Source organism: Aulonocara stuartgranti, assembly GCF_965226115.1.
Source record: "Aulonocara stuartgranti genome assembly, chromosome: 9".
NCBI classification, from domain to species: Eukaryota; Metazoa; Chordata; class Actinopteri; order Cichliformes; family Cichlidae; genus Aulonocara; species Aulonocara stuartgranti.
In genome coordinates, this window is record NC_138960.1 from 18,069,022 (window position 1) to 18,086,454 (window position 17,433).

Sequence of the window (17,433 nt, forward strand, 5' to 3'; positions counted from 1 at the left end):
CTACCCTCCCTAATGAGACCCATGTGGAGCCACAAGCAAAGAGAGACCATTACAACATGACAGAGAGGTTTTGTGCGATACTACTCTTCGAACAAGCAGAACTGAAATCCTTTATGCCATATATGGTTTCCTACTGCAAAAACATAACTGTGAACACACAAAAGCACACAGTCCTGTAGAAGTAGCAGCATGAGAATATTATCATGACCTTCAACAAATATCAAACCATACCACCTCATACATAGAGTGTGCACACAATGAATACATGCTGATTCATCCTCACATAACCCTTGAAGCTGCATGTACGGTGCAGGGTGCTATTTTATCACCTCATCACTGTAAAGCAGATCTTCACCGGCTTGGTATGGTGTGAAAAGACTTTGAAGAGATCTTTGCGAGAGGTGTAAACAATGTAATGGTTTGTTTAAAAAAAAAAACCCATCAGGTGAAACGCCGTCTTCTCAGATCATTCAAAAGATGCCTATAGGAAAACAAGGTCACGTCTTCTTTACCTCTGCTTGAAAAGTGAAAGTGCACTCTTTCTCCTCAACACCTCTGCAAATTTAAACCCCGTCACTTTTTTTTCTGAGGCTGCAGGGCCTCACCACCACACTGCCCTAGCTGATGGAAACAGTAGGTTATTTTACAAACAACGAGACGGATGCTGAGTGGCTGTCTGCTCAGAGCCGCTGCGCGAACAAATCAGATGTTAAACCAAAGACACTATTTGCAATTCTCAAACAATGTCCAGGTGTTACATAGATGGCTACTAAACTTTTATATTTAAACCCAGGTTACATTTTAGCCTTACCAGGTTGTGTCTGAACAGGTTTTAGAGAAATTTGCTCCATGATCTTAATTTCAAACATGCATTCACCTTCAAATTAGGCTGATGTGAAGACTTTTAAAACTAATTTAAACAAAAGGGGAACTTTACTGCTGATGTAAATGTTTCAGATTTGAAAACTGATCCTAAACATGCAACGTTTATGTCACAGTGACCACTGAAATGAAGGTGTTCATCTCTTCATTGATTCAGCCATTTGGCTTCAAATTATGTATGTTTTTTTGGAATAAACTGTACAGAAGCAAGATGCCAAGATGACTGCTGGGTACAGTCAGTCCTATCTGATCTCAGACACCAAGCAGGGTCTGGTTAGTACTGGGAATACTAGCTGCTGTCATTTTTTTTAATGGCTGTGGTACAGGAGGTAGAACAGGTCATTTACTAATTAGAAAGTTGGTGGTTCAATCGCTGGCCGCTCTAGCCTGCATCCTAAAGTATCCTTAGGTGAGATGTTCTTAATGCCTTTATCTGAGTGTGAATGAGACGCGCTGCATAAATTGCCTTAAGTGATCAAGTAGAGTAGAAGAACGCTATATAAGCACCAGTCTATTTACAACTTACTTCTAAAAGTCCTTTCGTGTCACATGAAACAGGCTTTTGAAGTGACTCAACAATGAAAACAAAGTCAACATCACCAACAAGGAGAGGAAGTGGACCTTATAGCTGGGGTTGTGGTTTTAACAAACTTCTAGCCACTTAAGTTAACTTTTTATTTAATATAAGGAGCAATTCTATTTGCTTTCTTGCAGAGAAACACTTACAATTACAGCTGTGCAGCTGCAAAAATTGTAAGCCAACCAGTCAAGTTGCAGTTAACCTGGCCAAAGCTGATGTTTGCACTCTTGGATTTAAAATATCATCATGTCATCATCGTATCCATATCAGATTCAGAGTTCAGAGCCACAAACTATTGATCTACCCAGAAACCAGCCAAATACATTTGATTTGGAGTGTTGCTACAGGACAGCAAAAACTCCTTTATTTTTCTGTCTCACCATCTCACTAAGAAAACCTGTGCACAGGAACTGTTTTTTTTTGGGGGGGGTTACTGACAAACTGGAAATTAATTATGTTGTGTCCTCCATTGTTCTACAGCTGATTCACTTTTTGGCCAAAACCCCCAACTGATACTTTGGCCCATTCAAATATATTTCAGCTGCTCAGTGACTCCAACCAGTGTGTGAGTTGATGAAGTTTGATGTTAAGATGTTATCCTACACTCACATACATACACTCACTGGCCACTTTGTCAGGTCATTGTCAAACACACATTACTAGTACTGGGCTGGACCCCGTTTTGCCTTCAGAACTGCCTTAATACTTCATCTCATAGATTCAACAAGTGGCTGGAAACACTCCTCAGAGAATCACATAGTTGCTCCAGATTGTTGGCAGCACATCCCAAAGGTGCTCTATTGGACTGAGATCTGGTGACTGTGGAGGCCCTATGACCACAGTGACAATGAGTTCACTGTGGTCATAGAAAGGATATGATTAGCAAAAGTAATCAAGGGGGCTGTGGTGTTTTAAATGATGCTTAGCTGGTACTAAGAGGATCAAATTATGGTAAGGAAATATCCCCCCCGCACCATTACACCACCAACAGTCTGAACTGTTGATACAAAGCAGGATGGATCCATCCTTTCGTGTTGTTTAGGCTTAGTTCTGACCCTAACAACCAAATGTTGCAGCAGAAATCAAGACTGGTCACATCAGACAACAGTTTTCCAATTTTCTATTGTCCAATTTGGAGAATAAAAAATGGCTTCAATTTCTAGTTCTTGGCTGACAGGAGTGGCACCCGTTGTGGTCTGCTGTTCCTGTAGCCCATCTGCTTCAACATTCAATGTGCACTTCTGCCTTTCCATCAGTTTGAAGTAGTTTGGACATTCTCCTCTGACACCAACAAGGCATTTTCACCCAGAGAACTGACCCTCACTGCATGTTTTCTCAGACCATTCTCCGTAAACTCTAGAGATGCTAGTTTGGAAAAAACCCAGGGGATTCCCAGTTATTTAACCATGTCACGTTCAAAGTCACTTAAATCACCTTTCTTCCTCATTCTCACGGTCAGTTTGAACTTCAGTAGCTCGTCTTGACCATACTGCATACTTAAATGCACCAAGTCTCTGCTGTCTCTCTTTCACATCAGAAGGTTCCCGCTGGTTTCTATTTCACATCCAATGACTTTTTTTCAGGTGACAGTTGATGTCAAGCCTGAGTGACTTTGAGTCACTGCAATGAAAAAAAAAAGAGGAACCGCTGAACAAACACTAAGAAAAGCGTTTCCATTTGCTGCAATGGCAATAATCCAAATTATAAACACCTGCGTTAAACTCGCATGTGGTCACTCTGCGTCTGTGCAGCAAGCCACACCACTCAGTCGCAGACACACACACACACACATGTACAAACAACCGACCGTTCAGTTGAAAAGTTACACGGCCTCGTGTGACTCACCCAGATGGATACTCCTGACGCTTCCTCTGGAGCCTCATTACTGAGTGAGGAGACGAGTCTCACCATAAAGCAGCATAACGGCCTCCCACTAACAGGGCAGGCTGACAAACATCCTTCACTTACACACACACACACACACACACACACACACACACACACACACACACACACACACACACACAGTCTGCTGCTAAATAGGAGGCTTTGATGACCAGTGTGCTGGTTTTAATGACCGTTTTACGCTCTTTAAACACACCTTCATCGACATAGTTAATGTTCTTTATTTCTACCTTCATCCTAATGAATGTTTAAGCAGCATTTCACTTTCAGGCTGTTTGCGTCTGTAATTTTTAGCTGCTGACTGTTCTTGGCGTGCAAGTTAACATTTTCTGTTTTTCTTTAATAAAGACTTTTACATTTCTTGATTGCCAGCATTTTCTTACTAATACTGCCATTAAAGTTCACTTTAATTACCAGCCCTGTTCACCAAGATTGACGTTTAGACATCTCACTTTTAAAATGTTTTAAAATTTACAATAAATTGACAGACAAACCCAAGACCATATCCTTCAATGGAAACTATTAAGCCAAAAAAAGTTGGGTGACGTTACCTTGGCTTTCAGTTCAAAAAGCTGTCTACAAACTGGACTATTTTATGTCCAGTTTTAAATATTTGTGGTTTAAAACAGGAGCCAAAATAAAAAATCATATTTTTATTGCTTATATTTCCCCCGTTTTGGTATCCCAAGCACTTCTTTAGCATAAAACACACATAAAACCATCATCTTTTAGGCTGCTTTGTTGGTGAACTAGCCCTTTAAGTCTATATCCATAACCCTTCCACTGTCATCCCAACATGTCAAGCATCAATTCTGTAGCATTTAAAGCCCCAGAAATGTCTTCTTGGTGGCCGTTATCTCTTTTTCTGTGTTTCCCTGAGAAATATTTACAAAACTCGCTGACAACAGTGTGAAAAGCAAAAACATACATTGCTTAAAACTCCTGCCTCACCTGGCCTTATGTTGTTACGCTGTTTAATTTCCAATGAAGAGAAGAGAAGAATATGCAAAATGAATAACCCTCCAAAAATACGCGGACAAAACCCGTCCCTACCGTCTTTTTCTGTGTCTCCAGTTAAACTCACACGAGGCTTTGCTACATCAGCTCACGCAGCAGGAGAATAGACGTGAATATGTAGACGTCAGTGAAAAGCTGTATCAACTCCCTTCCCCTCTCCTGCTCTCTCTGTCTGCCCTGCTGCGCTCTCACTTCTGCTTTGCTTGTCAATTCCCTACAGGATGTGTGTGTGTGCATGTGTGTGTGTGTGCATGTGTGTTAACATAAAACCACTTCCTGTGCTGTAAAACTGAAGCTGAGTAAGGGGCGGCCCAAAGGCTGTGACTTCCTTTCCTCATTGCTGTTGATGATAATTTTTTAAAAGTCTATAAAATAGAGTGTATAAAGCAGAATGTGTATACTTGTATTACTTCCATTGTGGGGACCTGTTTACTAAATTGCCTTATGGGGACAAAACAGACCCCATAGTGCTAGTCATTTAATTTTAGACTGATTACTTGGTTTATTGTTACTGTGCGTCTCCAGGAAGTGAACATAAGTAACACAAACACAGCTGGGTGTGTGTGACTCACCTTGTCCACCTCCGAGTCCACGTCCATTGAGCGAGGCCTGAGCTTGATGGGCTGGTCTTTAAAGATATTACCAAAGCCAAATCCTCTGAGCTGACCCTAGGGGGTTTAAAGAGGTATAATGAAAAACAGCATTATATTTTAAAGGAGCAGTCCAACCAAAATCATAAATAGGAAAGAAAAACAACAACAGCTTCCTTTGTGCTCATCCATTGACCCTGTAAAGTTTCATTTCTCCATCTATGACTCAGAATGTACTCAGAGTTACCACCCCTGCATCATAATCCTCGTCTGTTATGTCTGTCTGTATGCTTCCTCTGTTCCAGACATTTCTGTTGCCAAAATAAGGCCAGGTGCTAGGAACACTAGATCGGTTTGTGCTGCTGACTGATGTTATACCTTAATATGACCTTACATGAAACCATTAATTCAATTGCAGTGTCTCCGTGTGGTATAAACCACAGCGAGTAAACAACATTTGGAATGCCTAGGAGAGTTTCCAGCTTTTCATGGGATCCTTTTCTTTTTATGGTTATTGTTCTGACTGTAACTTGAGTTGAGTAGTTTACCACTTTGCTTTGAACATGATACCATTTTTTTAGTGTTTAAATTACCAGAAAGTTGTAACATATTCCCATCTTTACCCTTCTTTTATCTTTCCCTTGAGCCATAGTTAATATGCTGAAATAAAAAAATGGGAAGAAGATAAATTCATTCACTAAAAATTAGCTTGAGATATAATTTATGTTTAATTAAAATGGTCGCTATTAATTTTAACTCAACCTACAAATTTATGGACAAACTAGCTGTGGAGTGCTAATAATTAGCTTTATGCACTATCCAACCAAATCACTATAACCATCCTATATTATTTAGATGCCTCTCATGCCGACCAGCAGTCTCTGAGCAGTCAGAGGATGCGCATAGGATTATGGGAAGTACAGATTTTGTCATGCAGTCTTTGTAAAGATTCAGAATCTGCACTTTGTATTCCCCTGACCCCCAAAGACAGCAGGCTTTGAAAAAAACAAATGTGACCGTCCTGCCTACTTTTAATTTCATGGCTGACTTTATAGGGGAGGTCACCCCCCCAAGGAAGCTTGTAGTGTGATGAGGTAGCACTCAATGCACAAGTATTTGACTGTATTTACCTTCTTGGGAGGGATTTCTGACCCTGTTTCTGACCGACTGTCCCCACCGTCGCTTTCACTGCTTGGGCTGTCCTTATCTACATACACACAAATAATGCACAACACATCTTAGTTTGTTGCAGCAATGCAAAAAGGGCTGATTTCATGAAATAATTAGAAGATTTGAAAATAAACAAATAAATCTTGTAATCAGAAGCAGTGATGGATTTTTTAAATTTAGATATGTCCCCACCCTCTGATTAGCTGTAACTCACTTGTGCGTCCACTGCGGTTCTCCTCCTGCGAGTCCAAAGAGGGCGTCTCTGAATCAGTGAGGATCTCTTTGGTGAAGTTGGAGGGAAACATTCCAGTCTTCCCATTAAGAACTCCCTCCCACCAGCCCTCCTCTACCTGAACATACACAGTTACACAACATGGACAACATGCACACGTTTATACACTCAGATATACATAGATTTACTCCTTTAAATATAATTAGTGGAAAAAAACAATGTTCTTTACAAACAATAAAGCCTAAAAAAAGCTTTTTCGGAAATATAGGGCAGCGTTGTGGTGATCACCAAAGAATAAATAACTAATATATAAAGAAAACATGAGAATTTCAACATCTTAATTATTCAAAAGAACATAAATATATAAATGTACACGTTTAAAAGTAAAATTTAAATATTTTTTAAAAATACATACTATTTAAACATTTTATTTTATCAAATTTTTCTTTCTTGTTACACATTTGATGAAATAAAACTTTAGTTACTTGTATTTTCTTCCCGCATTTCATTTTTTAACATGGCAATTAAAAAATTTGACTTTACTTGAGTAGATATATTTTGCTAAATTTTCTTACTCTTTTTCAAAAGGGACGGGGACACACACACGATTTCTTTCTTTCAGTTTTTAAACCGTGAAGAAATGGCTACCAAGTACTCATAAATGTCTAATTCAGGGTGGAAGCCTGGAGTTTTCCTTGGTGTCTTATGGCAAATGTTTGGCTACAGCATAAAAAGGTTGCCAGTCCGTTGCCGCACTCATTACCCATTATTATAACTGGGAAGCTCATTCTTCTGAGAAAGCCCGAAAGCTCCAGAACTGCTATGTGGACCTTAATGTGAGATTGTCGTCTATAACCTAAAATGTTATTTTTATGCTATTTTGCATCCTTTTTTCTGGTTTTACATTGTAGGCTCATGATGTAGTTCTCACCTCTGCTATGATCTCAATCACATCTCCTATTTTCAGCTCCAGCTCATCTTCGTGTTGAGGAACGTAGCTAAACGCAGCCTTACATCTTCGTTTACGGATCTGCTCTCCTGCACAGCACACATACACACAGCCACCACAACCACATAAACAGAAAGAGAACATACACACACAGTTTATATGTAGACATATCTAAGACTTACATAACATAATGAGCTCACACGCTTATCTGTAATCAGTGCTTTACAGAGACTAAGCAGGTGTTACAGACTGATTAAAAGCCATCATGGCTGAAGCCTTTGATGGCGACCTTTGACCTTTTAGCTAGAGGGCAGCTTAACCATTACTGACACCAAGCACTTCATATATGGCCTTGCAGTTACTTGTCTTACACTCATTACCCTGCTCATTACTCTTGACTCATCCTACAGCAGCTGGGGCATTAAGACATGACCCTGCGCCTTCTCTTTTGTCCACAAGGTGTCAGTCTTCTTCACCTTATATTTCAATGTGTAGCATATGTAGTATTTACAGAGGCTGGTTCAATAGATAGTGATTATAAAGAAGAGATGTGGAATCCAAGCAAAACAAGAGGAGCATATTAATCGAATGTGTACAACCATGTATTAAACTTAATACTGGTTCTTGGAGTAACGCCAATTGTTAACCTGAAAAAAAAAAAATGTTTAAAAGCTGCTATTTGTATCACACTCCTCCTTAATAGGACGAAAACACCCAGACTGAAATTGTATGGTCGTGCTGTGTATGCAATTATGTTTATGCTTCACATCTTCTCTTCTCCTTCCCTCATTGTCTTGTTGCAGTTGTTTGGCAACTTTTTAAGATCTTTTATATCTCTTTGTCTCTACTTTGTCATTTTTAAGCTGTTTTGACTCAGCGTGAGTTTGAGATTCTTTTTTTGCTCATACTGTTTTCTTGTGGTCATTTCTTACAATAGTGTCCTTTAGTTTTTGGTTATCACCATTATCACTGTGGTTTTTGTGTGATGCTTACTCTTACTTCCCGTCTTATTTTCAACAATTATATAATTCTTTAAAATAGGACGGGAAGTAAGAGTATCCCTGTGTATCCCTGCTGTCTTACTTCCCCTCTTTGTTATTTTCTTACACTCAGTATTGCCAGCTTCACTCTCATTAGCTTCACCTGTGTTCACTTAGTTTTCTGTATTTACAGCCCTCCTGATCTCCTTGTTGTTTGTTAGTTTGTTGAGTTTATCCACCACCTTCCTTGCCTGTCTGTGTGTCCTCTGTCAGTTTTCTTGTGCCTGGACAAATTGCCTGAATTTGGATTTTTTTCCCTGACACCTGGCCTTGTTTGGAATTCTGTTTGGATAATCCTGCTTGTGCACACCAGCGCCTTTTGTTCATTCGTTCATGTAATTCTGTCAAAACGTTTACCTGCCTCCCTTTATCCTGCATCTTTTGGCTCTATCTTATGAATGGAACTCCAGAGCATAACAATTTCTGAATGCATGTTTTAATTTTCCTTTGCCATAAATTTGCTCCTTTAGTCTTAATTTGCAAGTCACTAAAAATTTAATTGATTGCCAAACAAAGTAATCCATCCATGACACTAATAGGCTAATTACCTATCCGGTGACTCCAATATAGATGCACACATACTACCCTGGAGCATATGACTGTCTAGTATGTGTATACATGCTCAGCAGTGCTTGACCCAAATCTTTCCTCACATTAACAGGATCTATATTTAGGCCTGAAGCCTTAAAGCTACTGAATGACCACAGTGTATGAATGTAGGAGACAGAGCCGAGTACCTTTCCTGCCTGGTCGTACGGTGGAGTCCAGCACGGGGCTAGCACTGCCGTTGGCCAAGGTCAGGTCTGATTGTGCTTGCCTGTCCTCCATCCCTCTTCCTCCTTCTTTATCTCCTATAGAGAGAGGAGCACAGGTTAGAGAAATGTAGGTTACAGAGACATATACGATAAAAATAAGACCAGCCAGGATTTAATAAATGACAGTATTAAAGCATCTTTGTCTAAATGCCAGCTTTAAAAAAAACATAATTACAGATTTTAACAGCCAAAAAAGAAAAAGCAATCCCATTTGTCAACAATAATTTTGCTCTAATATGATGCAACCTAGTCTGGCTCAAGTAAAAACGCTTGTGATTCAGTGTAAATATCAAATTTATTATAGCTTTGTGTTTTTACGTATTCCAGACTGTCGCTTCACTCAAACGGAAAGACAAACAGCTTAAACAGACCGTGATGTCATGTACAGTCACTTGGGCATTTGCTAGGGATAAATTATGGGATGAAACATCGTCACGAGACATGATTTACCGCTGTGGTGCTCAACAGAAAAATGTGCTTGAATTATATTAGATTTTTGAACAAGTCTTAAAGTTTGGAAACAAAAAATACTGAACAAAAACACTCTTTCTTTTTTTTTTTACACACAACTTGTAGATGTTTCATGGTTTCTAGTTGCTAAGTTGTATTTATTGTTTATTGTTGACTTTCATTTGTTCACTAGTATTCTATGCGTTCACTGCCTCAGTCCTCCCCCTCTTAAGTTCATTCACGTCTCTTCATTTCCTGGTTTTAGCTGTTATCTATTTCCTGGTTTACTTTAGTAGTTATTTGTCACTCGCCTCTTGCATTTAGTTTTACTTCCTCCTCTGTCCTGTTGCCAAAATTAGGTTCAGCTGCATACCGTTACTCTCCTGCACTCAAACCCTTGTGGATAAAGTGCTCTCTTCCCTTCAGTCTTTCTCACAGTGGCTGTGAATCCTCCCTGTGTGTCTCCCCATGTTTCCTCAGTGCTCTCTGGGATTTAATAAGTTGCCTTTTGGATATCTGTCTCTTTGCTTATGGACTTATGGCAACTGCTTACGGACACCTTGCCTTTTGTTAAATCTATCCACCTTCAGTGTATGCATTTTGGGTGCTATATCCTGCAATTTGTGGTACAAGGTTTGCAACTCTTCACTATTCTGCTTTGAACATTGAATGGTTAACGTAATGTACTGACAGATGCAGTGTCACAAGAAACTGGAATCTGCCTAAGTAAAAAAAAGCCATTTAAATATAATACTATGACGCTTTTTCACTTTTTGCCTGTCACGTAGATGGCTCCATAGGCTGACACATTGAAATATTACCAGTTTCATACTAAGGTGAAGGAGACATCTTTCTTACTGTGGTAGCATCAAGAAGGGCAGACGGGCTTAAAGTTTGCCAGATCGAATATGTGGTGCGACCTGGTGACCCTGACTGTGTACCTGCACTTGCGCAGACACAAACAGAACACTACCCCCCCTCTTTCCCTGTGAGTTTCACTCTCATAACAAATCACAAGACAGCACGCAAAACTAATCAGATAAGCCGAAGAGAGGCGAGCAGACCAATACGCCGACTGACAAAAAAATCAAGGAGACAAGGAGACGGCAAACGGGGAGATGCAGTAACCACAGCGATCCTGGGAAACTAGACGCAATGGTTCACATCTCCCCACCACATTCATCATGACACTGTTTCATAAGCTTTGGCCTGTGGCGAACGCAGCTCAGCGAAGCAGACGGGCCCGGGTACACTGACTCAGTCCAACCTCTCAGACACAATCTGGGTGTGCGTTGCCTGGTTTGGCGTGAAAGCCTTAATGAGCCTCTGAGATCCAAAAATATCAACATGAGAAGATGTTTCCTCGACAACAGCTGAAGCTTATCTGAGGCAAAAAAAGAGACATTTTTGAAATGAAATAGGATGGGGACTGAAAATGGTGGTGAAGATTTCTGTCTTGGTTTTCCAACTATAAAACACTATCTAGCACTCAGCAGAGAAAAGACTCTGGATCCCCATTGCTTAGAGGCCAATTAAAAAGTGGCGTGCGGCTTGTGTGCTTCTCTTTAAACAGGAAGTGGCTAATTAAAAAGTGAAGTACTGAACAAAAATTGTTCTCCAGACAGCAAAAGTTAAATATATATATGCATTTATATTTATAGGAACTCAAGGTGTATAAAGTTTTTTTCCATATCAAATATTCACAAAAATTTAAATTTTTCATGCCTGTAACTTTAATAACTTTTAGTTATTAAACTGAACCTCTTCACTGTGTGCTATTTTGAATTCTTGATTATCAACTAATATCACGTCCTTCTGTGTTGTACAAACCATCCAAGGAGTTTGTGCTTCAGTGAGGCACCCCTGTAGTTTGAGTACAGTTCAGCTGATACGTTAGCACAGCCATCTTTCATCTACGTAACTTTAAAGCTTCAAAATGTCAAGTCCAAAACTAGTGGGTAGCATCATGGTGGCTAGATCCATCTTTTATACTGTCTATGGTAAGTGCACTGTCAGCTCAACATATTCCTTGAACGTCCATCGACTTGTTTCATATTATCCTTTTATAAATAAGACATTCAACTCAGGAGCAGCTGTTAAACCTCAGACTTCCTGCTCTGCTGTCTGTTTCTTATTCAGCTGAACTACAGAGCGAGCACAGCTTTATAATAATGCCCTCCGATGGCAGAGAAGAAATGTTCAAAGACATCTTAAATATTTTCTTTCCCTGTGTTTCTTAAATCTTTCTTTCATTTTGCTTTTTCACTTAACTTATCTTTTGTACTTTCTCTTTTCCTAAGCACTTGCAAATGTTCTTCGTGGTACAATACACAACCAATGCACATGTTACAGCATTAGAGTGGTTATTTTTTTTCCCATTTGTCATAGATCATAGTCAAAACAAAACACTAAAACACACAAGTGTCTTAAACCTGCTTTCTGAAAACCACCAGGTGACGATGGGAAAACGCCTTTTTGTTTTGACCTCTGTAAACACTTTCCTGCTGAATTTACAGTCTCGATCACTCATTTTTGGCCATAAATGGATGTGGAATAATTATTGTCATTAAAAATTCTCCTTGGCTAAAAGCAAGTTCGTATGTGGTCTCACAGCATCCCTCACTTTTTTGGGGAAATGAAAACACTAATCAAAAAGGGACTTCTAAAACCAATCACTGACATCACACTACCTCCATCCATCTTTTACTGTATATGTAATTTAATCATGTGACTACCAACATGTGATACAAGATGTCTCCACTAAGTGCATTATTGTCTGGTGACAAGCAGAAGTGTTTTGTTTTTCCCCAAGTTTCCCCAAGTGCTTGCAAAGGGGGTTATTTGACTATTGTGGGGTTTTCTCTGTATTATTGTTGGGTCTTTACCTTATAATATAAAGTGCCTTGAGGTGGCTGCTGTTGTGATTTTAGTACTATATAAGTAAAAGTGAACTGAATATAGTGCTTTAAACATTTAACCCTTTTGTGATACAATAAATATGGAAAAATGTAGTTCTGAACTTATTTCAGCCCTGCGCTTGCCTTGTTTTTTGATGCCCATCTCAGGGTATTGAATTTTCTGTTAAGTTCAACAGCAAACAAATGAGACAGCAGTTCCATGTAGATAAAATATAAATGGATAGATGGAATTATTGTAGTGGTTTATAGTAAACAGTAAAAGATGAATGTAACACCAGTCCGTGTATATGGAGAAGACATAGTGTGGCTGTCTTCTAATGACAATTTAATGACCAAATTACTTGTTAATCAATCATCGATAGATCAATATTTCTTGGTCTGTCCGCCTGAACCTTTTCATCAACATCAGTTTTTGCTGTCATACTCCAACCAAATTTGACCTTGGAGATAACGCTGTGGTTTCCTGGGTAAATTCTTATCAGAGCTTAATTTGGATAATCTATGCAATATAAAAATAAGAAAAAGTTTCCTCATTGCACAAGAGCCATAGAAACTGAATGAAATGGCAGCAGTTAAAATCATTTGACTTTATCATAACGGAGAAAGCACCGTGTTATTTATATGCAATGATATTCTATCGTAGATTCAGTTGTTAACATTGCATAATTTGTCAAATCACTCAGCTTAGCCCTGCAAATGGAGCTTTAATTCCATGTGAAGTAGATGTATTTGGATAGAAACAGAAAAGTAGAATTCCTGGCTTCATCAGCTGTGATCATTCAGTCATGATCGCACCTAGCCTAACGTCAGCCACTGAGCTAGCAAACCTAGTTAGCAACAACGTTTGAAGTGAAATAAGAGAGTTATGGTGGCTCACTACCAAATTAAAGACACTGGAATAAAAAAAAGTTTGTCACAGCCAACACATTGCCATTTGTTAAGTAGGCTAATGCAGTGTTAATGTAGACCCACTTAAAAAGATATTGATTCTGCGGGCAGGCGCTGCAGCCTCCTCCTCTGATTTTAAAGATTATGTGTCCTGCAGGGAAAAAAACCCTCACGCATATTCATTCAGAAACATGCGTACACAGACACGAGTGCCCATAGACTGACTGGTGAAAATAAAACACTTAGGCTGGAGACACTGCATAAGCCAACCTACGCAAAAACCCACAGCAGGCATTCTTTAGCCTACAGCTTCTATTTGGTATATATGTGAAAGGAGAGAGAGCAGCTTCTAGCAGCTACTAGCAGCTTCATGAAATGCTATAAAGGGATTAAACAAAAATAGAAAATGTCTTTTTTTTTTAATTCAGGGTCATTGTTTAGATAATCATTATGTTTGGAGATGGAAATCCTGGAAAAAGCTAACTCTCCTGTTTGTCTTTTTTTATGACTCCATTCATGCGCGACTGCAATTTTGTCCTGGGGGATATGGAGGTAACCCAGAGAAAAAGGAAATCCATCTGAAAAGAGGAAGAGAGCGTGATTCATCATATCTGAACAGGAAACACCTGCACAATGTACACTACTGTGTTTGCGTGTGTTAGTTGGTAATGTTTAAAAGCCTTACGGCAGCTATGTGTTTTACCCTGAAGTGCTTGAATGCTCAACACTGCTGTGTGTGTCCCCTGTCACCAGACCTCTGACCTTTTCTCTTCACAGATAATACAAAACAATGCACTGAAGCACCCGCTGCTTAGTGGGTGTTCAGAACAGTCTGATGTACAGAGGAGGGAGGAATGGGGAAACAGAGCTAGTGCTTGTAAAATTATTGTGAAATGAGAAGCAGAAGAGTGGTGCAAAATTATATTTTCCCTTGCTTTATATACTCTGTCCTTATTTCACAACTCTGTCCAGGGGTCAGAATGAAATAGTCACTTCAGAAATATCTGAAACCCCCTTAAGCTTAAGAACACTTTATTGTGCTAAGGATAAAAGTCAAGCGCCTACAATTAGTCCAAAAATGCAGCAGCACGCCTCTTAACCGGCACTAGAAGGCATGAGCACATCACCCCTATCCTCGCTAACTTACACTGGCTGTCCGTCAAATATCGCATTGATTTCAAAATCCTTCTGCTCACTTTTAAAATTCTAAATAACCTGGCCCCTAGCTACCTAACTGATCTCCTTGATCTGTACAACACAAAGAGAGCACTAAAATCCTCCAGCCAGCTGCTCCTAATGCAACCAAGGTCTTGTTTAAAAACCAGAGGTGACTATGCTTTTGCCATTGCCGCTCCTAGACTCTGGAATAATCACACAGTTGATATCCGTACATCGGAATCAAATCTATCGTTCAAATCACGCTTAAAAACACACCTGTTCAACTTAGCTTTTGAAGCAAAGAAGTTTGACTTTCATTCGGCCTGCACTACACCATGTAAGGTAATTTTAATTGTAACTGTACTATTTGTTCCTTGTTCTGCCCCCATTGCGGTTTTATTGTGAAGCACTTTGATGTATGCTAGTCTTTTAAATGTGCTATAGAAATAAATTTTGACTTGACTTGAAGCATGCCACCTTAGCTGTTGGACAGATGGCCTCACATTTGACTATATAGAAGATAAAGAAGAGTTCATGGTCGACTCAATGACTGGAGGGTTTGCATATCCTGTACCCGTCCACCACTGTGCTTGACAGCTGGTCAAACACACTGAACATTAATCTGACCCCAAGGTCTGACCTTCAGGTGACACTTCTGCGATGTTCACCCCTGGTAGCATTGTGTTAACACACACTTGAGTTCTCCATAGGTGGTCACCTAGTTGATGATCACTTATTCAAATGCATTTGAACAGCAGCACATGGCTTTTAATTCCTATCGAAGCAATAAGGATGTTCTTAGTGTTTCACAGGACGGTATTTTCATGGTTTTTTGTAACTAAGCAGTAGAGTAATTAGTAATCATGTCATACAATGCTTAAACACATGCAACGTTCATTTTATTAATAAAAGTCTGGGCGTTAATGTCTTCTCTGTCTAAAGTAAATGCTGGAAAGACAAACATTCACTTTCACTCCCAAAGCCTTTCATGTCAGATCAGAGCATGTGATACTGATTTTCAATATGTGCCTGTCCAATGAACAGAGGTCACACGGCTACAGCATTTCCCATAAACAGGATGTCCTCCACCTCTGCTAAGAGTCTGTGAGGATGTTGATGATGAGGATATCAACGACTTGTTTTCTTGGAGGGAAAAGGCTGCAGCAAAAAGAAGATAAATCTAAAAAGAAAATGCAACTGGGTCATTATTATTAATATCATCTAAAGAATTCAACTCCATTAACAAGTTTCAGAATATAGAGTGTGTTAGTGTTAGCCTGAGCCGAGCCAGACAAAAACATCCAAAGCTGAAAAACGCAAAAATCAGGATTACAGTGAGTTATCTTTCCCGGTTGTTGTCAGCCGCAATGACGCGTGCATACAATTACTTCCTGTCACCGCTCTTAAACCTGTGTGTCCACATCCTCCACTTCCTTACACACAGATCTTCACATACACACACATTCCTCCACATGGCAAAGCTTAGAGTCACTTATTCCCATAACTGCAGTCTTGTGACAGACCAGTTTGGTATTACTGGATTACTCACAGCCTCACTCTGTCACACTCTCTCAAACACACACACACAACATCCACGCCAAGCCTCTGGAGGCCCATTGTCCGGCTCTCTGACAGTGAATGCGAGCGCTGACGTTCAGTCAGCACAAATGAAGCCTGACTGCACAGAGAACAGCCTGACAATAGATGCACTTCTTTGCTGAGTCCTGTTACCCTTGGTTTGTAGCACTTTTCTACTTCCTCTCATGAGACTGTGAGCAAGGTACTTCCTTCTTATTGTCACCACACACTGACTATTTTACACACCAGAAACTTTTTGTGAGAATTTCCTCATTCCTGAATCATATACCTACAACTGTGTTCGATCTATTCCGATCACCGAGCCAACAAACTCAAAGTAGAAGACCTCGGAGCAGAAGCTGGCTCGCAGGCACATTTTCCACCACAGAAAAAGCAGATGACGCTAGTCTTTTAAAAGTTTTCTGACAAATATTTGTTGTTCCAGACAGTGAGAATGTCCAAAGCAATATCTTCAGCTGCCTCGTTTCATCCGACCAGTGGTTGCAAAACAGAAAGATTTACCATCATAAATGAAAACCTGACATTCACATTTTTGAGATACTTGAATTTATTTGATTTGTTGCGCCAGGGGAACTTTGTGATCGCCAATAAACTTTCTCACTTTCAACCTGGTGAGGTCTGAAGATATTTGTAACCGTGAAACCTGACCTCTGTGGCCACGCTACACTGAATCATACGCATAGCTTGCCATTTTGCTTTCAACTACCCTCTCAGACCCCATTGTGGTTGTTGGGTAGACCTGGAAGCTCTGCTGCTAGTGGCTGAGCTGTGTCTAACATATCAGCTGCCTGTCATCAATCAGACAATAAGAGAACAGAATAACATCAGTAACTTTTTAAACTATTTTTAAATAACTTTTACAATAAAAGTCTAATTCATTCGTTAACTAATCATTTTAACTCCCAATAACAGTAAACAACTAAACAGTTTTACTGTTACTTTGTTTTAAATGGGCGATCGTGGCTCAAGAGTGGCAGTTCGTCTTGTAATCGGAAGGTTGCCGGTTCAAGCCCCGGCTCGGACAGTCTCAGTCATTGTGTCCTTGGGCAAGACACTTCACCCGTTGCCTACTGGTGGTGGTCAGAGGGCCCGGTGGTGCCAGTGTCTGGCAGCCTCGCCTCTGTCAGTGCGCCCCAGGGTGGCTGTGGCTACAATGTAGCTTACCATCACCAGTGTGTGAATGGGTGAATGACTGAACGTGTAAAGCGCTTTGGGGCCCTTAGGGACCAAGTAAAGCTCT

The 17,433-nt window shown here is 39.9% G+C and overlaps 1 protein-coding gene across 1 annotated transcript in view; it reads right to left on the reverse strand.

Annotated features, from left to right (window-relative positions):
• sh3kbp1 (SH3-domain kinase binding protein 1) overlaps positions 1-17,433 on the reverse strand; it is a 45,581-nt gene that overhangs the window by 16,523 nt on the left and 11,625 nt on the right. The window contains 7 exon segments of the mRNA XM_082545715.1: positions 4,957-5,052; positions 6,105-6,181; positions 6,359-6,494; positions 7,308-7,414; positions 9,103-9,160; positions 9,162-9,201; positions 9,203-9,216. Of these exon segments, the coding sequence (XP_082401841.1) occupies positions 4,957-5,052; positions 6,105-6,181; positions 6,359-6,494; positions 7,308-7,414; positions 9,103-9,160; positions 9,162-9,201; positions 9,203-9,216 (528 nt within the window).